Source organism: Podarcis pityusensis (assembly GCF_964106645.2).
Source record: "Podarcis pityusensis genome assembly, chromosome: 2".
Classification (NCBI taxonomy): Eukaryota; Metazoa; Chordata; class Lepidosauria; order Squamata; family Lacertidae; genus Podarcis; species Podarcis pityusensis.
The window spans coordinates 11,891,207-11,913,695 of record NC_138029.1 but is presented as its reverse complement, the minus strand read 5'-3'; the positions used below and the strand labels follow the sequence as shown (position 1 = coordinate 11,913,695).

Below are 22,489 nucleotides of genomic sequence, written 5' to 3'. Positions count from 1 at the left end.
GTACCTATTTATCTACTTGCACTTTGATGTGCTTTCAAACTGCTAGGTTAGCAGGAGCAACGGGAGCTCACCCCGTGGCGGGGATTCGAACTGCCGACCTTCTGATTGGCAAGTCCTAGGCTCTGGGTTTAACCCACAGCGCCACCTGCGTCCCCTACGGCTCAGCATAGCTGTCAACTTTTCCCTTTCCTTGCAAGGAATCCTATTCGGAATAAGGGAATTTCCCTTAAAAAACGGGAAAAGTTGACAGCTATGCCGCTCAGTCCCTCCTGAGTGTTCTTCTCTCGAGGGCGGACTTTTGCGTCAGGAGATTTGTGTGTTGTCAGTCATGTGGCTTTATAGCCTGCTTTGATTTCTGCCATTTATTTATTTTGTTTTCCAGCTGCATGAGGAAGGGAGCCTTGCCCATTTTCTCCAGCGGCAGGCGTTAGGACCTTGCGGAAAGCAGGCACTCTGGCCCTGGATTCCAAGCTGGCTTGCCTTGGTGACGTAAGCCAGAAGCCCTGTCTCTCTCTCTCTCTCTCTCTCTTTTCTGTGTGTGAGTGTGTGTGTGTGAGTGTGTGTCTCTCTCTCTCTCTCTCTCTCTCTCTTCCCCCTCTTCCCCCTCCCTTCCCAAGCTCTCTAACATTAAAGCGAAAATGCTCCTTTCTGTGCCTCCTCGTGCAGGGATCGCCACTTTTGGCTACAGCAAGAGCAACAAGAAGGTAAGGAAGAAGCCAGTCCTGGTTCCCCACCACCTCACCTCCCCTTTCTGCTTCCTATTTCCAAGATCTTGGAAACGTCCTTGGCTTAGAGACGGGAGGAGAAGTTAAAAAAAAAGGGGGGTTTGAGGAAAACCAGGGTTGCCTTCCCCACCAGCCCGCTGTGGTGGTGTTCGTGTCTGAAGGGGAGACAGATCTTGCCAATTATTTGGGGTGGTTAGGAAGCTAGGAGGTTGGCTTCCCAACAGGGAAGCCCACCTCCAGGGTTGGCTGATCTTGGCCTCTGTTCCGGGGTGACCCCCATCCGCCCCTCGCACCACCAGACCCCGCTTGCCAAGGCCTGAGTCTTCCCAAGGGCGACTTTGAGTCCGGAGCGATGGGGACGAAAAAATAGAATAAAAAAATAAGCTGGGTAGACCAGAACAACAGGCAGCGAAATCACAGCACTTCGTGAATCTCCCTGGGACATTAATATTCTGTGGGTTCCTCCCTGCACCCCTGATTATGGGGTGTTTGGTTTCTCGTCTGGGGTTTTTTTTTTTTTTTTTTTTGGCTAAGGGGAACGGAGGACCTGCATCCAGGAGGGGCTGGGTACTGGAAGCAGGCAGTTCAAATTCTAGGCATGGGGTGTTCACACCAGGATCAGACTGAGGCCTTGTTTTTTAACCCTCTCCTGACTCTTTCCAGGGGGATGGAGACTTCTGAATCCACCCCCAGCGGGGTATTCTCGAGGGTGGGGTTCCAGGATGTGGTTTCTATGGCATCCACATGTTCTGAGGAAGAGTGTGCCATAAAGGAGGCTTCCCCCCCTTCCTCTTCCACCGCCCTTTCTGCTCCCCACATCTGGGGTGAGGCGAGAATACTCTGCATGCCAGGGAAGATGGGACATGTAGCTTGCAGGAGGATGCGAGGGAGCTGTAAGAAATGGAGGCTTGAACCCAGCGCCACCCCCTCCTCGTCAGGACTGTCATTCGGAACCTGAATAGCCTTGTCAGGTTTGGAAAATGCATCTTGACTAGCCTGGGTATTTATTTGAACGCTCGGGTGTGGATTATTTTCCCCTCTGGCAAGAAGTGCGGTCTAGTGGTACTCTAGGGTTTCAGGGAACCTCAGGTTATATCTCTAGCCGGGGCAGGGAAGAAGGATAGAAGGGGGAGACCCCCGGGAAGTTGGAAATAGGAGCCCAGACTTCTGGCATTTTAAATATCCACCTTATCTCTATTGTTGATTCACTGTGTGACCTTGTATGCATATGGTGTTGGGTTGAAGGGGTGGTGGTGGCAGGGAAGAATAAGCTTGTTACCTGTTCTGTGCCTCAGTTTCCTCTCTGTCCGTCCCCGGGACTGTGGAAGATCTACAGCAAATGTGAAAATTGCAGGCACTATAGTAATGCGTTTGGACAGAAACCTGGGGTAGAGAGGGAAGGCCCAATTTGGGGCATTAATTGTGTTTATCCATATTAGGGATGAGTATGGCACTCGAAGGAACTGTGGCTGTCTTAGCCATCTCATTGCGCCTCCCTGCCAACCTCTTTTTGAAACTGGGTGACATTTTCCTGTTCTGACCATTGACTGATGTGGAATTTGTAGAAATAGGCAGATATGGGGCGGGAAGACCTCTGCATTGATGGAGGGGCTGTCTGTGCCAATAAGGAGCAGGGCAGCATTTTGTGATGGGTGAGCTGTGGACACATATTAGTGGCTTGTCCTGTTAAAACGACAACAACAAAGACAAATAGCCAACGGTGCTGGCACGGTTATTATAATTGGTGGTTCAACGTAAGACTGAAACCATATCACCAGTCGTGTGTGCACACACACTCATGTACACATATTCCACCTATGCCTCCGTATGCATAACTTGACGTGTGTGTGTTTTATTTCTTTTGACACTTTATATACTGCTTTATTACAGTCCTCTAAGCAGTGCATTGTATGGGTGGGTTATCTGTGCGTGTTTCAAAATGTTCTTGTTATGAGTGCGTCTTGGAGTACTTTCAAGTGACTTTCCGGGGGCTAGCATGTTGTTTCATGGATTTGGTGCTGCTGATGCCACTCCAGTGCTCAGGAACTTGCCCTCGTGTCTGTGTGCACATTTATTTGTGTGCGTACATTGGTGAGCAGGTGCAACTGTGGCCGCGTGTATACAGTCTCATCCTTGATTTGATTGACAGCTAACATGGGTGCTTAAGGCTGAATTTGGATAATCGTGATTGGGGGTCAGGTCGTTTGCGGTGTGTAGTATTTGCGTAGCCATGTGTGAGAGTGAGACTTTTCTAAGTTCGACAGATGATCAGTGATCTCAAAACTATGTGTGTATGTAGGACTACAATACATGCAGATCACCTGAGTTGGAATACTTCATCCTCGGCTTCAGCTAGCAGCACCCTTGACCTAAATGCAGGAAATGGAAATGAAACCCATTGATTTTAATGAATCTTAATTCCAGGCACTGTGTTTAAGAGTGGCTTCAGCCCAGTATATCTGAAGGAGCGTCTCCACCCCCATCGTTCAGCCCAGACACGGAGGTCCAGCTCCGAGGGCCTTCTGGTGGTTCCCCCATTGCAAGAAGTGAGGCTACAGGGAACCAGGCAGAGGGCCTTCTCGATAGTCGTGCCCACCCTATGGAACGCCCTCCCGTCAGATGTCAGGGAAATAAACAACTCTCTGACTTTTAGAAGATATCTGAAGGCAGCCCTGTTTAGGGAAGTTTTTAATGTTTGATGTCTTACTGTGTTTTAATTGGTTGGAAGCTGCCCAGAGTGACTGGGGCAATCCAGTCAGATGGGCGGAATATAAATAATAAATTATTACTATTATTATTGGCTCACATGTTGCATTGTTCACATGAAGGCAGGTAACTCAGAAAAATACCATGATCAAAATAACGAGACAATAACAATAACAACAACGAGAAGGCACTTAAGCTACTGGTCCGCATGTTTATTTCTTTATAGAAGTATTTCTATACCATCCTCTCCCACCAAATATTGTGGCAGTGCACAGCGTTATAAAACTGTTAAAAAGCCATTAAAAGCAGTACGGAACCATCATTGAAATGACTGGCTGCTCCAGAAAATGTTAAACAATTGCATAGACCTGTTGGTGTAAAAACGTCTTGCAAGAGTCAAAAGCGAGAGTGCCTGCTGAATCTCTGCTGCAAGAGTATTTCATGGTATGAGACTGGCGACACTAAATGGTCGACTTCTGGTTAAGGTGAGTTGGGCCTCTGTAACACGGAAAACTGAGGCTCCAATACTTTGGCCACCTCATGAGAAGAGAAGACTCCCTGGAAAAGACCCTGATGCTGGGAAAGATGGAGGGCACAAGGAGAAGGGGACGACAGAGAGCGAGATGGTTGGACAGTGTTCTCGAAGCTACCAGCATGAGTTTGACCAAACTGCGGGAGGCAGTGGAAGACAGGAGTGCCTGGCGTGCTCTGGTCCATGGGGTCATGAAGAGTCGGACACGACTAAACAACAACAACAACACGGAAAACAACTAACAGTGCTCCTTGGGGTGATTTCAGTGATAAGGATACAAGGGCTCAGGCAGTCCTTAAGCACTCCTGGATGCAAGTTGTTCAGGGATTTGTATATCAGCACATGAGCCTTGAACCTGGGCCAGTAACGTAGGGGCAGCCAGTGTAGATGTTTGAGCAGAGGGGTCAAATAATTGTAGAGTTGGAAGGGACCCTGAGGATCATCTACTCCAGGGGTCAGCAAACTTTTTCAGCAGGGGGCCGGTCCACATTCCCTCAGACCTTGTGGGGGGCCGGACTATATTTTGAAGAGAGAAAAAAGAACAAATTCCTATGCCCCACAAATAACCCAGAGATGTATTTTAAATAAAAGGACACATTCTACTCATGTAAAAACACCAGGCAGGCCCCACAAATAACCCAGAGGTGCATTTTAAATAAAAGGACACATTCTACTCATGTAAAAATACGCTGATTCCTGGACCGTCCACGGGCCGGATTTAGAAGACAGTTGGGCTGGATCCGGCCCCCGGTCCATAGTTTGCCTACCCATAATCTAGTCCAACCCCCTGCAAGGCAAGAATATGCAGCTGTCCCATTCGAGGATCAAACCTGCAACCTCGAGGTGTTATCAGCACCACACTCTAACCAACTGGTTGTCACATGCTGTCGGCCATCTTCCCCCATCAGCAATCTAGCCGCTGCGTTCTATACAGCGTTAGAAACTCGGATATATAAGCTAGGTGCCGAATGGCTCCTTAAACCAGGGTTACAGTCTCGAAACGAAATGCCTAGTTGCCCTTTGGGGGCCAGACGACTCGAACGTTGTATTTTTCAATACGACTTTTTGGTTCCTGAAATTCATTCTGATTGCGCAGATAAAATATAACAGGTAGGATTCTACAGGATGCGATGCTAGTGTGTGAAAACAGTCAGGATCCAAGGGTGCCCAGGCATGCACCTCCAGATGGTGGAGACGGCAGGCTCCATCCTTGCGCCCGGGCATCTTAACTTGTTTGCAAGTGGCCTATAGCCAGGTGCAAAGTGCACCTGGGGAATTTCAAACACTGGTCCTGTACTAGCTACGGTTTCCAGACCAGTCGCACAATAGAATGCATTGCAGTAATCTAGTCTTGCTGTTACCCATGCAGGGACTACAGTGGCTAAGTTATCCAGATCCAGACATTGCTGGATCAGACAAAGCTGGTAAAAGCTGTTGCATTGCTCATCGGAATGCAGCTAACCAGAATTATGCCTGCATGTGTGAAGGAGTGTCTGTTTGTGGGATGGGATAAATGTGCACATTATAAACATATTTCCTGGGTCTTTTGACACACAGGCATGTGTCTCTGGTTGTGGAAGTTTCATTTCCCAACTTCTAACTCTGTATGGACTGTTTTGTTGATCCCAGCATTGACCTGTGTTCTCTTAAGACTGTATAAAATTAATATCTTACTGAAATGGATTGGATAGGCAAGGGAAGACTGTCTTCTGGAAGCAAAGAGAATTCTGTGCATTACAATTTGCTGATACTCTGCAGTTTTTCTGTTTTTGTTTTTTTGCTAATAAGTGGAAATACTCTCAGTTGGAAACGTAGCTATTTATACCTCCTTGCAATTCTTGGTCACTTTGGGCTTTAAAAAGACTTTTTAAAACTATATTAAGTTATGGGGTCATGGTTGAAGTTTTAAAAACGAAATAAAATTGGGAGATCTTAATTGGATCCAAATGAGCCTTTAAAAAAAAATATTATCTGAATTTTCCCCTGTCCTCTCTCCAAGGAGTTATGGGCAGTGTGTAGGTTTTTTCTTCCCTGTTGCATCTGCCACCATTTATTTATTTCTTAAATTTGTAGCTTGCCTTTCCTGCAAGGAGCTTAAGGAGGCATATATGGGTCTTCCTCTCTCACATTTCAGCCTTGCGGCAACCTCACAACAACCGTAGGATTGTAGAGTTGTAAGGGGCACGGAAGGACATCTAAGCCAAACCTCCGAATTTGCAGGAGATGAGTATCTCTAACAAGAGGCCAACCAGGCTCTGCTTAAATTTGTCTCCACCTAAGGAGAGCCTGCCTCCTTCCAAAGCGAACTATCCGAACAGTTCTCTTAGGAAGCAGCTCCTAATGTTTACCCCACAATCTGTTCCCTTGCAACGACCATCCGCTGGTTCTGGTCCTGCCGTCTGCCGCAATGGCAAACAGGTCTGCTCCATTTTCTGTGTAGCATCTTTTCAGATACAGTGGTACCTCGGGTTACAGATGCTTCAGGTTACAGATGCTTCAGGTTACAGGCTCCACTAACCCAGAAATAGTACCTCGGGTTAAGAACTTTGCTTCAGGATGAGAACGGAAATCGCATGGCGGCGGCATGGCATCAGCGGGAGGCCCCATTAGCTAAAGTGGTACCTCAGGTTAAGAACAGTTTCAGGTTAAGAACGGACCTCCAGAACGAATTAAGTTCTTAGCCCGAGGTACCACTGTACTCAAAGACAACTATCATGTCAGTCTTCTGTTCCCCAGGCTGAGCACACCCAGCTCTTTCCATTGTTTCTCCCAGGGCTCGTTTTCCAAAACTGTTCACCATCCTGACCTCCCTCCTCTTGGTGAACATTCTGCTTAAAAAAGAATTGGGCAGAGTAGTCCTGAAGTGGTCCAGCCAGTGCATTTCATTTCATTTTTTCATTTCACTTTTAATTCTCATATCGCCTTTCTATATTACTATACGCAGGGCGGTTTACAAGCCGAAGAAGCAACAAAGACCGCACACACCTTATAGCAATCTGACCCAATACCAAAATGTCAAAATAAAAACTTTAAAGAGCTTATATCGAATAATGTAATATTCACTAATCCATTATAATATAACAGAACACGATAAAATTAAATACCAACAAATAATAATTAAACAGAAATTCACTCTTAACAGGTACAATAATTTCTAAACTATAATCAATAAAAATAACAGCAAGTCACAGTGTCTAAAATAACACAGTACAAATGGAGAAACAAAGACACACAACTTATAAAATTATTTTTATACTCCTCCTCTCTTCCCAGCTGTTTCTGCAGTTCCTAAAGTCATGTTCTGGGAAAGGCTCCTAGGGCTGCAAGGTGGGCAAGGCAGGTGGAAAAAGCCATTATGCAGAAAAGATTGGAACTGTTAGTCCAGTGATCTGGACGTGGGGCTCCTGTAAATACAGCCTGAGATTGCTTAACTTTTTGAGTAGCCACATCGCAGTGCCTGCTCATGTCCTGCTTGTGATCCACTAAGACACCTTATTCCTGTCCTATACTTCAATCTCTTTTACATTTATCTCTGGTGAAACATTTATCTTTTGGTGTTCCAGCCTCTCAGTGTTCCAGCCTCTCAAGATGATTTTGAATATTGATTCTGGGCCCATCCAGACTTCTGTTTTGTTGTGGATGTATAAAGCAACATATGTTTGATTCATTAATAGCACATTTGAAGTGGATTTAAACTGGACTGTCCACACATCTCCCCAGTTTATAAGTTGCTGTGCTTCCTTAATTATCCTGCCTTAATGCACCCACACTTTTGCTCTGTCTATGTTCCTGCCATCCCCAATTCACTCCTTTCCCCCTTGAACACAAGTTGATGACACCATGCCACCATATTTTCAAATTTTTATTTTTTGGCTGCAATTGCTGTGCCAACCATGCTTGGTTGCAGGAAAAGCAAGCAAGCAAGCAAACAAACAAACAGGAATGCCAGCAGATGACATCAACAGGAAGTATGTAGGAATGACTTAAGCTTCTCTCGCCTGTCACCTTTTTTCGAGTGTGAGTTAGTTGCGCTATGACGCCATACTGCCAGGTTCTTACGTTCAGGCTGTGATAAACCATCATTTCTTTCCATCCCCTAGTCGGCCTGGGTGACGTTTTGATACATTGCCTGAAAGCGGTTTGAATTTGAAATCGTGAGAGCGATTTTAGAATTCACGATCTGGAAATGTAACGAGAATCTTTGGTGCGCCGCGATGCCTGACTGGCAGCCTGCAAAGGCAGCTTGCGCATCCCAAGCCTGAAAGTTCAGGTGAGCAGAGTGGGTTAGGTGCGAGAGCCGAGTTTCCGTTTACCTGCCAGGGAAAAATACAAATAGCGCTGGTCCAAGGAATCTCCAAGGGACGCGGGTGGCGCTGTGGGTTAAACCACAGAGCCTAGGGCTTGCCGATCAGAAGGTTGGCGGTTCGAATCCCCGCAACAGGGTGAGCCCCCGTTGCTCAGTCCCTGCTCCTGCCAACCTAGCAGTTCGAAAACAGGTCAAAGTGCAAGTAGATAGATAGGTACCGCTCCGGCGGGAAGGTAAACGGTGTTTCCGTGCGCTGCTCTGGTTCGCCAGAAGCGGCTTAGTCATGCTGGCCACATGACCCGGAAGCTGTACGCTGGCTCCATCGGCCAGTAAAGCGAGATGAGCGCCGCAACCCCAGAGTCGGTCACGACTGGACCTAATGGTCAGGGGTCCCTTTACCTTTACCTTTCTGTGTGTGAGAGAAAAGGGGCAATGATACCTCTTCTGGGATGAATCCTGCAATGTGATACATGCATTCATCATAATCAATGAACGTAGAATGCTTTCCCCCCTTTATAACTATTTCCCCCCCTCACACGCAGATTTACTTGACCCCAAACTGCTGCGATTGCAACTGGACTGTTATACATATCAGGGAGCTAGCGCAATGCAGTCGTCCAGTCAGGGACAGCCTGTTTGGAGCGCCCTCCAGATGCTGCTGCACTACAACTCCCATCATCCCTTACCTTTGTCCATGCTACTTGGGGCTGCTGGGAGTTGGAGTCCAACAATGTTTCGGGTGGTGCTACACTGACCACCCCTGGGTTAGAGTGCTGGGCTTGGACCAGAAAGATCTGGGACCAAGTCCTTACTCAGCCACAAAGGCCACTAGGTGACCTTGGACCGGTCTCTCTCTCTCTCTCTTAGTCTCATCTACCTCACAGGGTTGTTGTGAAGATAAACTGGAATGGCGGGGGCACACACCACGTATTTTGCCTTGAGCTCCTCGGAAGAAAGGCAGACTATGAAGTGTAGTGAAGCGACATTTTCAAAAAGAGATGATGTCTACGTGGAATTCAGCCCCTTTGAATCCAGCAGGGCTTAGTGGTCATCCACACTTTATTTTTCCTGCTGCTTTCTCCCAGGCAAACATGTGTTTTTGCTGGGGTTTTTTCCTGATTTAGTGCTAAAGAGCTGGTTTTCCAGGGGAAAGCAGTGGAGGAAAGGCAGAGCTGCTCAGATCTGTGGCTAGAAAGCACGGGGCAAGCAGCAAACCGCTCAGACCCACGGGACCAAGAGGAAGTGTGGGCGAGCCCTCACTCCCAGGTCAGTGGATCTAGTGGATAGCAGTAGAAGATCTCTTGAATCGGGCAGCAATCCCGCTGCTGTTCTTCTCATAAGGCAGAGGCGGGCAAGGGGCAGCCGGGGGAAGCTAAGCCAGAGGGAACAGAAGTTTGCCTATGAGCGTGGAGTGAGTTCATGGGAGAAGGAAGTTTGGAACCAGGGACTTCATTCAGTCACTCCCAAAAGCAAGAATCAGCTGAATTAATTGGAGGAGGAGGAGGCAGGCTCCAAATGGTGACTCATCCAGCGTGGACTCCTCAGAGGGTGGTTAGCTCTTACTCTTGCACACTCTAAAATTATAACCTCTTTTTTTTGTGTGTGTACCTAGTTTATTTCAGAGGTCAAAAGTCCCCACTCCACTCCCCGCAATCCCACGAGGTGGGAAACACCAGTTTATGGGCACATCCCTATGGTTGTAAGAGTGAGAGGGGCAGCAGATCTGTGTCCTGCCTCTGTATTTTTGCTCCATCAAAGGAAGCAGAAGCCTTAGAGATACACACACACACACACACACACACACACACACACACACAGTGGTACCTTGGGTTACGTACGCTTCAGGTTACAGACTCCGCTAACCCAGAAATAGTACCTCGGGTTAAGAACTTTGCTTCAGGATGAGAACAGAAATCTGGCGGCGTGGCAGCAGCGGGAGGCCCCATTAACTAAAGTGGTGCTTCAGGTTAAGAACAGTTTCAGGTTAAGAACAGACCTCTGGAACGAATTAAGTACTTAACCTGAGGTACCACTGTACACACAGTGGTACCTCGGGATGTGAACGGGATCTGTTCCGGAGCCCCATTCGCATCCCGAAGCGAACGCAACGCACATCTGCACGTGCACGGGTCATGTTTCGCTACTTCCGCGCATGCGCGTGATGTCATTTTGACTGTCTGCGCATGTGCGCGGGGCAAAACCCGGAAGTAACGCGCTCCGTTACTTCCGGGTCGCCACGGAGCGCAACCCAAAAATACTTAACTTGAAGCACATTTATCCCGAGGTATGGCTGTATTTGTAAAGCAGAATTGGACCTATGCAGCCTATCAAGTGCAACTTAGACTGTATAATCATAAAATTGGAAGGGGCCAAAAGAGGGTCTAACTCCCTGCAATCCAGGAATCCTTTTGCCTGATGTGGGGCTCAAACTCACAACCCTGATATTAAGAGTCTCATTCTCTACTGACTGAGGAACAAGTTGGGGCTTCTTCTTCCTCCTGTCAAAGGATTTGGCATTTGGGATGGGTGGGACGGCTGTATCCCCCACTCAGCAGATGTCCAGGGGTCCAGTTTGCTGCCTGGCGCTCTGATGGTGCCTCTCCTTGCCTCCCCCCATGTCTCCAAACCTTGCTGTACCATTCTGACATAAATTCCTACCTTTCTCTCTCTCTCTCCCACTCCTCTTGGTGCCACCCAGACAACGTGGTTATTGGAAGGTGCATAAATACTGTTAATAAAATAAATCATGGGTAGGAGGCGCCCTCCACAGTCGACCTTTCTTCCGCTCAAGCTGACGGTGCTGGGCGGCAGCAGAACTACTTTTATTATCTTCTAATCTAAGTCCAGGACAGAAGAATGCCTGTGTGTTTTCAGGGCGGCAAAGGTGTTTGCAGACCACCTGCCGCACTTGCAATGTTAGGTCTTCTTTTCACCCTCCCTGTTGGCAGGACTAGCATTCAGACACCTCGCGGTCTGTTCTTCAGCTCAGAAAGCATCTTCAAATCGGTGGGGGGTAACGCTGTTCATTGATTCTCCATATGTAGAATCTGGCATGTGTGTTACTGAGATTCTCTCCTCTCTCTCTCTCTCTCTCTCTCTCTCTCTCTCTCTCTCTCTCTTCCTTTGTAAAGCAAACATCAAACCTCCACAAAGTTTGAAAATAAGCAGTCACTGGCCACGTTTCCACATAAGGCTAAGCCATGGTTTGTTTTAGCCATGGTTTGTTGAACAAACCAGTCTCACATAACAAGCACAGCTGTTTTGCCTTCTAATTGGTTTTGTTTTGCATCTACTCTTGCCTTGCACTGAAATAAACCAGAATTAAGCCAGGATGGTGGGTTTCAGATGTAACAAGAAACCATGGGAAGCTGATACCATATCCTGGCTTGTTGTTCATATTTTAGTTCGTTGGCTGCAGCGAGGTTGGATGTGCAAACTGCTGTTCAGCCGAACAAACCATGGCTGAATTTTATGTGCAAGACAGAAGTGATTTCAGAATTCAAGAGGCAGCACTCCAAACGTATTATTGGTTGCCTCCAGACTGTCAGTGTTTTACAGGAGAGATTCAGTCTGGAAATCGAGGTTTGTGCCGTTAAAAACTGTTTAAAGTGCTTTGTTGTCCTAGGGCAACAAATCCACTTTAAAACAAAACATGCTTTTTGCAGTTAAGAAAGTGATGGGGAGATGCACTGAAAAGCACGGGTTGAATGAATTACTAACTGGAAGATGTATAACCATACTGCTGTCAGCAAATTGGAATGAATGTTCATTGTTGTATAACCCCCCTGCAAACAAATCAGAACAAATGTTCAGTAAAGTGTGGACATAGCCTAACTTCCATGTAAGCTTTGTATAAGCAGATTAAGATGAATGCTCAATAAGATGGGTTGCCTGGAGGAGCCCCGCTTTCTTTGTACAGTGGTGCCTCGCAAGACGAAATTAATTCGTTCCGCAAGTTTTTTCTTCTTGCGAGTTTTTCGTCTTGCGAAGCACGGTTTCCCATAGGAATGCATTGAAAATCAATTAATGCGTTCCTAGGGAAACCGCTTGCCAGGCTGGCGGTGCGGAGAAGGGCTTTTCTCCCCACCGCAAGCCTTCAGGACAGGTACGGGAACAGAGGGGAAGGCGCGCAGCGCTTTCCCTCTGTTCCCGGGGCTTGCGTGGGAGGAGGGTTTTTCCTCCCCACCGCCAACATTCAGAACAGCATTCTGAATGTTGGCGGTGGGAAGGAAAACCCTCCTCCCACCCCAAGTCTTCAGGAAAGCCATCCGAAGCTGGGCGGCGGGAGAAGGTGTCCCCGCCCCCCCGCCCGGCATCGGAGCTTCGTTCCGATGCCGGGCGGCGGGAGGAGGCGTCCCCCCCCCGCCCGGCATCGGAGCTTCGTTCCGATGCCGGGCGGCGGGAGGAGGCGTTCCCCCCCCCCCCGCCCGGCAGCGGAGCTTCGTTCCGATGCCGGGCGGCGGGAGGAGGCGTCCCCCCCCCGCCCGGCAGCGGAGCTTCGTTCCGATGCCGGGCGGCGGGAGGAGGCGTTCCCCCCCCCGGCAGCGGAGCTTCGTTCCGATGCCGGGCGGCGGGAGGAGGCGTTCCCCCCCCGCCCGGCATCGGAGATTCGTTCCGAAGCCGGGCGGCGGGAGGAGGTCCGAGGACAGTGGGGAAGACGCGCTGCGCTTCCCCGCTGTCCCGGAGATTTCCCTATGGGCTGTCGTCTTGCGAAGCAAGCCCATAGGGAAATTCGTTTTGCGAAGCGCCTCCAAAACGGAAAACCCTTTCGTCTAGCGGGTTTTCCGTCTTGCGAGGCGTTCGTCTTGCGGGGTACCACTGTACTTCTCTTCTGCCCATCTTTCGTGGAAACTCTTCATTTTAGAATCAAATAATGGTAGTTGGAAGGGACCTGAAGTCCTGCAATATAGGAATCTCAACATGTGGTCCCCCATCCAATTTGAAATCATACCAGACCCTGCTTAGCTTTGCAAAAGTGATAGCTGTTATATCGCTGTGCCACTGTATTCTGAGACAACTTGGTATTTTAGATTCAGAAGAAGGCTGGAAAATAAAGTTCGCTGATATAAACCATAGTAATCTGCAGACTTTTCAGTGTTTTTAAATCCTCCTGCATGGTCCATGGCCTAGGACCCTCGTACCTATGGGACCGCCTCTCCCGGTATGCCCCACGGAGGACCTTAAGGTCCATAAATAGCAACACCCTAGAGGTCCCGGGCCCTAAAGAAGTTAGATTAGCTTCAACCAGAGCCAGGGCCTTTTCAACACTGGCTCCAGCCTGGTGGAACACTCTGTCTCATGAGACCAGGGCCCTGCAGGATCTGATTTCTTTCTGCAGGGCCTGTAAGAGAGAGTTGTTCCGCCTGGCCTTTGGCTTGGAGCCAGTTTGATTCCCTCCCCCTCTTTATTTTTCCTTCTCCTCCTGTGATGAGGCTGCATTTTAATATTTTAATCTTTCAATATTTTAATGTTGTATTTTAATCTTGTTTTTTAAGTGGTATTCGTTCAATTTGTTTTTATTATTGCTTGTTAGCCGCCCTGAGCCCAGCCTTGGCTGGGGAGGGTGGGGTATAAATAAAAATTCTTATTCTTATTCTTATTATTAAGTAGAGGGTTACCCTCTGAAGGATGCGTTTCAGAGGAAGTGTTAACATGGTCACTGGAGTCCAAACACAATCAGGCAGGCTAGCAGCCAGATTTCGGATTTTGAAGTGGGGATGACCACTGAGAGTTGAAGGCAGTGTTAAAGAGGGATTGTAGCTCCTGTGTACAGACATGACGCTTTCATCTCGGGTGGATAACATTTTGGAAGGTTTTGTTTCTAAAAGGTGTTTGAGGCTGCTGCCAGAGGAGGCACATAAAACAATATCACTATGTCCCTTTCTCTTTCTTTTGATTATGCTTCCAAACAGTTAATGCCTTCTATCACCTGTCGAAGGTAACACTCCCATAGGCGGCGGCGAAGCAAAATGGGTGTATGTGTGTGTGTATAGATAGATAGTTGTCGTGCACATCCTGGGAACTGATGCCTTTCTCAGACCAGTCTCATAAACGTTAGACTGCCTCCCACTTTATTTGCTCATACTTTTGCAAGTGGCTATTCTTGATGAATAGCCTGCCAACCTTGATGAATAGCTCCTGCCAACCTAGCAGTTCGAAAGCACGTCAAAGTGTAAGTAGATAAATAGGTACCGCTCTGGCGGGAAGGTAAATGGCCTTTCCGTGTGCTACTCTGGTTGGCCAGAAGCGGCTTAGTCATGCTGGCCATGGCCATTATCTACTTGCACTTTGACGTGCTTTCAAACTGCTAGCTTGGCAGGAGCAGGGACCGAGCAACGGGAGCTCACCCCGTCGCGGGGATTCGAACCGCCGACCTTTTGATCGGCAAGTCCTAGGCTCTGTGGTTTAACCCACAGCGCCACCCGCGTCCCTATGGTTACCAGGCGCATGCTTAAATGCAAGGCCGAATGCTTCCTCCTACAAGCTCAGGGGTGGAAAATGTGGGGTTAGCCTTATCATTACAACAGCATATGCAGAGTCCTGCTGGATCATGCCAGTGGCCCATCTAGTCCTGTTCTCATAGTGACCAACCAGATACCTCTGGGAAGCTTGCAAGCAGATAATGAGTGCAACAGGATTCATCCCACTTGTGCCACACCCTCCAGCATTTCTCCGATGAAAATAGGGACGTCCTGTTCAGTAACAGTAACAATAACAACAACAACAACAACAACAACAACAATAATTTTACTATTTATACCCCACCCATTTGACTGGGTTGGCCCAGCCACACTGGGCAGCTTCTAACATGGAAGAAAACCCAGAATAAAACATTAAACATCAAAACAACAACTTCCCTATACAGGGCTGTCTTTAGATGTCTGCTACAGGTTGTATAGTTACTTATCTCCTTGGCTCGGGAGTCTCATAATTCCATAGCCTCCAAAATTTCTTCGATGAAAATAGGGACATCCTAAGGAAAAGTAGCGGGATGCGGGTGGTGCTGTGGGTTAAACCACAGAGCCTAGGACTTGCCGATCAGAAGGTTGGCGGTTTGAATCCCCACGACGGGGTGAGCTCCCGTTGCTTGGTCCCTGCTCCTGCCAAGCTTGCCGTTCGAAAGCACTTCAGAGTGCAAGTAGATAAATAGGTACCGCTCTGGCGGGAAGGTAAACAGCGTTTCCATGCGCTGCTCTGGTTCGCCAGAAGCGGCTTAGTCATGCTGGCCACATGACCCGGAAGCTGTACGCTGGCTTCCTTGGCCAATAAAGCGAGATGAGCACCGCAACCCCAGAGTCGGTCATGACTGGACCTAATGGTCAGGGGTCCCTTTACCTTTTAAGGAAAAGCAGGACCTTCCGGGATCAAATCAGAAACCGGGACGGCTTCTGTAAATCTGTGCCTGGAAAATAGTTCTTCTCAGCAACTGGTATTCAGAAACATTCTGGTTCCCAAGAGTGGGAGTAAGTTGAGAGACTTGTGTCTTGAGTGAGGCCATCGAGTGAGTTTCACAAGCCACTCTGCTCTCCCTCTAAAGGGCAGCTTTCATTAAATGTAAAAAGGAAAGCCCCCCGCCTACAGGAGTGTTGAGAAAACTTTGGCAATGTCATCACCATCTCTGTTGCTGGAACCTCAAGGATCTCCATTTTCCCATTGATGTTGATGGTTATGCCCATGTCTCCTACAAAGGTGACTATCAGTTTCATTCATATGTATTCTGCTCCTTTCCTCAAAGGGCTCAGGTAGATTGTGTTATCTTGTTGGGTTTTCACAACAACACAAGGGTGTAGGTTAAACTTGTCCAAACAGTAACTAGCCACGACCTAGGGCATTTCATAGAATCATAGAGTTGGAAGAGACCACAAGGGCCATCGAGTCCAACCCCCTGCCAAGCAGGAAACACCATCAGAGCACTCCTGACATATGGTTGTCAAGCCTCTGCTTAAAGACCTCCAAAGAAGGAGAGTCCACCACACTCCTTGGCAGCAAATTCCACTGCCAAACAGCTCTTACTGTCAGGAAGTTCTTCCTAATGTTTAGGTGGAATCTTCTTTCTTGTAGTTTGGATCCATTGCTCCGTGTCCGCTTCTCTGGAGCAGCAGAAAACAACCTTTCTCCCTCCTCTATGTGACATCCTTTTATATATTTGAACATGGCTATCATATCACCCCTTAACCTCCTCTTCTTCAGGCTAAACATGCCCAGCTCCCTTAGCCGTTCCTCATAAGGCATCGTTTCCAGGCCTTTGACCATTTTGGTTGCCCTCCTCTGGAGACGTTCCAGTTTGTCAGTGTCCTTCTTGAACTGTGGTGCCCAGAACTGGACACAGTACTCCAGGTGAGGTCTGACCAGAGCAGAATACAGTGGCACTATTACTTCCCTTGATCTAGATGCTATACTCCTATTGATGCGGCCCAGAATTGCAATGGCTTTTTTAGCTGCCGCGTCACACTGTTGGCTCATGTCAAGTTTGTGGTCAACCAAGACTCCTAGATCCTTTTCACATGTACTGCTCTCAAGCCAGGTGTCACCCATCTTGTATTTGTGCCTCTCATTTTTTTTGCCCAAGTGCAATACTTTACATTTCTCCCTGTTAAAATTCATCTTGTTTGTTTTGGCCCAGTTCTCTAATCTGTCAAGGTCGTTTTGAAGTGTGATCCTGTCCTCTGGGGTGTTAGCCACCCCTCCCAGTTTGGTGTCATCTGCAAATTTGATCAGGATGCCCTTGAGTCCATCATCCAAGTCGTTGATAAAGATGTTGAATAAGACCGGGCCCAAGACAGAACCCTGTGGCACCCCACTAGTCACTCTTCTCCAGGATGAAGAGGAACCATTGATGAGCACCCTTTGGGTTTGGTCAGTCAGCCAGTTACAAATCCACTGAGTGGTAGCATAGTCAAGACCGCATTTTACCAGCTTCTTTACAAGAATATCATGGGGCACCTTGTCAAATGCCTTGCTGAAATCAAGGTAGGCTACATCCACTGCGTTCCCTTCATCTACCAGGCTTGTAATTCTGTCAAGAAACGAGATCAGGTTAGTCTGACATGACTTATTTTTCAGAAATCCATGCTGACTATTGGTGATCACAGCATTCCTTTCTAGGTGCTCACAGACTATTTGCTTAATGATCTGCTCCAGAATCTTCCCTGGTATTGATGTCAGACTGACTGGGCGGTAATTATTTGGGTCCTCTCTTTTCCCCTTTTTGAAAATAGGGACAACATTTGCCCTCCTCCAGTCTGCTGGGACTTCGCCTGTTCTCCAGGAATTCTCAAAGATGACTGCCAATGGTTCTGAGATCACATCTGCCAGTTCTTTTAATACTCTTGGATGCAGTTCATCTGGCCCTGGAGACTTGAATACATCTAAACTAGCCAAGTATTCTTGTACTATCTCCTTAGTTATTCTGCGCTGTGTTTCCTTTGCTGAATCATTTGCTTCAAATTCTTCAGGTCGGGCATTGTTTTCTTTATCGGAGAAGACTGAGGCAAAGAAGGCATTGAGGAGTTCAGCCCTTTCTGTGTCCCCTGTTTGCATTTCACCATCTTCTCCTCTGAGTGACCCCACTGTTTCTTTGTTCTTCCTTTTGCTACGAACATACCCATAAAAGCCTTTTTTGTTGCTTTTAACCTCTCTAGCAAGCCTTAGTTCATTCTGTGCTTTAGCTTTTCTGACTATGTGTCTACACGTGCTGGCTATTTGTTTGAATTCCTCTTTGGTGGTTTCCCCCCTTTTCCATTTCACCCCTTAACCATATCACCCCTTAACCTCCATATCACCCCTTAACCTCCTCTTCTCCAGGCTAAACATGCCCAGCTCCCTTAGCCGTTCCTCATAAGGCATCGTTTCCAGGCCTTTGACCATTTTGGTTGCCCTCCTCTGGACACGTTCCAGTTTGTCAGTGTCCTTCTTGAACTGTGGTGCCCAGAACTGGACACAGTACTCCAGGTGAGGTCTGACCAGAGCAGAATACAGTGGCACTATTACTTCCCTTGATCTAGATGCTATACTCCTATTGATGCAGCCCAGAATTGCAGAATTTTAATGTCTAGGACAGAAAATCTAAATATTCAAATTGACCACGATAAGAACAGTAGATAGGTTTGATGAGTATTGAGTCACCTTTGGGGTTTTCTGTCTGGTGACCTTTTGGGTTTTTTGGTGCTTTTGCAGGCTCAGAGCCTGAAGGTTTCGAAATATTGTCATTTGTATATCTGTAGGGTTTTGCGGTATGGCTTTCATTGTGGGATATGGCAGGAGAGAAATTAAAACAGTTTTCACAGAATAAGCACCTGATAATTTGCCGCCCTCTAATGATGCTGTGGATTTGGTTTCTGAAGTTGGTGCCATCTGGTCCTCTAATTGCTAACCCCAGAGGCGAAAGATGGGGATGGATCAGGTGCACCTGTGGCAATTGGGCTTGTGGGGGTGGGGGAAGCCATTTGGGGGGTCAAGGGGTCTTGGCCTCTGACTTTCCACGCCCTCATTAAAAGTGCCCTTCAGGCAGAATCAGTAACCAACTAGAAGACTAGCACATCTCAAGCAAGCATACCTTCTAACCTTGGTGTGTAGAAATCTGCTTGTACAATTCAGCCCACTTTATAGTCTCAAACGTCTGCTATTGTTTCCGATTCCAATAGCACCAGTTGAAATTGAAATCCCCTTTTGGTGGGCCAATGACAAGACACAGAAGTTACTAAACCAGCTAAATCCCTAACGTATGCTAGAATTGGACAGATCCTTACGGTTTCTGGTCACTTTTGTGTATTTTTTACTCAGAATTCTGTCCCATTTCTGCATTACTCTGTGCTTTGAAAATAATTAGCCTCAAAGTGCATACTTAGATGTGCATTTTCTCAAATTCCTATCTGCGCACTTGTCCAAGGTGTGCATGTATTGTATACAGTTTTGGAAAGATCCATTTTTAACCCCAGCACCCCTCTGGTGCAACATTTGATCATATATCCATGTGAAGTTACTTTGACCATCAGATGGTAGGAAAACCAGAGCCAAAGCCATCCTCTTATGCAAGAGACCCCCTGCTCACGGACTTAAGAGCAATGATGTACTTGCATCTGGAAATACGATCAACATCTTTCTATGTAGCCATTTCTAATGCCACATTTTTCTTCTTCTTCTTGAAGATAAGGCTATAACTTAAGCTGCTTTTAAAACCAGACGGCAGATTTTTTGCATTAGGGACATATTTAATGCAGTGCACCCGGTGGAGCAGAGTTGTGCCTGACTTTCATAAAATCCAAAGGCTAGACAGGGACCAAAAAGACTCTTAACTGATTCCCTTGCTTGATCTCCTTTCCCTTGATCTAGCCGCCCTGCTCTCCTTGTGCAGTTATGGCCGAAGTTTCCCGCAAGCAGGGAGCAGGTGCCTTGTGCAAGAGGTACCCAAAGAATACAAAGCAATAGCTCCTGATGACGCAAGAAAGATGGCCAAGTCATCTTGGAGCAAAACAGACAACTCAAGTTGCTGTTCATTAGGTTAAATCAGGGTTTCCACAAGTTGGGTATCTAGCTATTTTTGGACTACAGTTTCCACCATCCCTGACCACTGGTCCTGCTAGCTTGGGATGATGGGAGTTGTAGTCCAAAAACAGTTGGACACCCAAGTTGGGGAAACCCTGGGTTAAACGTTGGCAGTGTAATTTCCTTCTCTCTCTCTCTCTCTCTCTCTCTCTCTTTTGTTTTTTTTGGCAGAGCTTCATTTTCGAGGATAGACAGCCATTAACCATGATTATGACTATTTAGCTACAGATAACAGACATGTCTATGCAAGAAAGGCTTGCAATCTAATAGAAATGACTCAAAAGGAGGAGGAATGATAGAGGGAAGGAGGCGGCTCAATGGAACATCCAGGTTGAGAGGCAGCATACTTCTAGATCAGGGTTTCCCAAACTTGGGTCTCCAGCTGTTGTTGGACCACAACTCCCATCATCCCTAGCTAGCTGGACCAGTGGTCAGGAATGATGGGAATTGTAGTCCAACAACAGCTGAAGACCCAAGTTTGGGAGACCCTGCTCTAGGTGCTGGTGATAGTCAGCCGTATTTATAATCTTCCCCACAAGCACCCAAGCAGTCCATGTAGACAACCAAATGCTCTCAGCAGATGGACCTTGATTTCATCCAGTGCGTTAAGGCTAGCTGCTCCCACACAACTCGCAGGCCGCAATTTCCGCATTCCTGATTTCCAAAAGCAGATTGGGGATCCTGAGAATAGTGTAAAGGAAAACCAGGAAACTGACACCGTGCATGTGCCCATGGGGTTTTCTTTTCAAACTCTCTGGCTTCTGTTTAAAGTGGGGGGATTTGAAGAGCAGATTTGGGGTTCTGAAAACACAGTCCCTGGAATGGACAATCTGTGAAATGTGTGTGTGTGTATTGTGTCCCTCTGGATCATGGCTGGCCCAAACAATTCAACATTGGTTGCCCCTCATCTCAGGACTTGTGCACACTTCTGCTTGTCCCAGGGGCATAGCATGGGGGGGTACCAGGGGTGCCGTGGCCCTGGGCGTACAATTTTTGTGGGGATGTGAACCAGGTGCTCCCACGCAGGTAACTCCAGGTGTCCCTCTCCGCCCGCCAAGGGCCATGTCGGTGGTTGGGCTCCTCCCTGCTTAGGTGGGTAGGCAGCTCAGTGTGGCCCCGCTTTGCTCCAGTGGGCGTGGGGTCACTCCAGTGGCGAGGGCTGGGCTGGTGCCCCCTGCCCAGGGCATGTGCACCTGCCCTAGACACCAACAACTGACGCTATACCGCTTCCTTTTCCTACTGCTTTCCCCTAGGGAAAGCCCACTGTTTACCATTGAATCCGAGCAAATGTCAATTGGGCTTTCCATGGATTGACGTTTGCTTCATCTCAGCAGTAAAAAGTGAGTTTTCCTGGGGGGAACAGCGGGACAAACCAAAAGCAACTCAGAGCCCTGCCTAAAAAGAATGGGGAAAGCGGAAAACCTATTGGATCCGTGCTTTCTAAGCACAGGACAAGCAGACGTGTGGATGAGCCCTTTGAGAATGACGTGATGAAGTACCTTTTTGATTCCAAATACAGTGGTACCTTGGTTCTCAAACGCCTTGGTACTCAAACAACTTGGAACCCAAACACTCCAAACCCAGAAGTAAGTGTTCCGGTTTGTGAAATATTTTTGAAAGCCGAACGTGCTCTGTTTTGAGTATTACGCTTCTGATTTGAGTGCCACGCTTCCGTTTTGAGTGTTAAGCTGAGCTCTGTCTGTTGTTGCTATTTATTTTTCGTTTTTGTTTTTGTGGCTCTTTTTTTGTTTTGTTCTTGTGACTGTGTGAATCCCAGATCAGCTACTGACTGGTTGAGTGTGTGACTGCGGTACATTGTTTATTGCTTTCATTTTATGGATCAATGGTCTCATTAGATGGTAAAATTCATGCTAAATTGCTGTTTTAGGGGTTGTTTTTAAAATTCTGGAACGGATTAATCCATTTTGCATTACTTTCTATGGGAAAGCGTGCCTTGGTTTTGGAACGCTTTGGTTTTGGAACAGACTTCCAGAATGGATTAAGTTTGAGAACCAAGGTACCACTGTACTAGAATACTAACACAGTGCACAAGTTGCTGAGAAGGCCTCCTATGAAGGTCCCTGTGAGATGAATGGATGTGCAAATGTACAGCAGAGTTGCAGAGCTTAGGCAAGGAGACTGTGCTTTGTATCTTCCCTCGTTTGGAACCTCCATTATTGGCAGGTATGATATGCATTTTGTCCGTAAAACAGACGTGTCTAAAACAGAGAGGGTTATAAAATCTAGACAGTAATACTAGGCAAGCAGTATAATAAACCATGTACAGAGACAGCCAGATTGGAGAGGTCTTGACAAGTGAGATCTTTTCTCTAACCAGCCCTTGGAAGTCATCCTTTTACATATCATGGTTGTTTCTTATTAAGAAAGCTGCAGAAATTATTTTCCTGCTCAGATTCTTTGAGATGCAGTTCCTGTTGCGTCTGGTGAAATGGACCATAGTTCGCAAAAGCTTGTGCTGTAATAAATGTGCAAATCTTTAAGGTGGCACAAGTCTCTCCTATTGTTTCTGCTGCAGTGGAATTCAAAATATACGTAAATACTGAGAAGGGCAAAGAACAGCAGCGTTTGTGGGGTACAAGTTGGAAGATTTGGGATGAACAAAAGAAAGTACAGTACTTTTTTCACATTCTTAAGGCCAAGATGAAAAACTTAGCC

General features: G+C 47.3%; 1 protein-coding gene across 1 annotated transcript in view; it reads left to right on the top strand.

Moving 5' to 3' along the window:
• Positions 1-499: 499 nt before the first annotated feature.
• RBMS2 (RNA binding motif single stranded interacting protein 2) overlaps positions 500-22,489 on the top strand; it is a 73,721-nt gene continuing 51,731 nt past the window's right edge. The window contains exon 1 of the mRNA XM_080994829.1: positions 500-704. Within this exon, the coding sequence (XP_080850955.1) occupies positions 639-704 (66 nt within the window). The 5' untranslated portion in view covers positions 500-638. The remainder of the gene's footprint in view (positions 705-22,489) is intronic.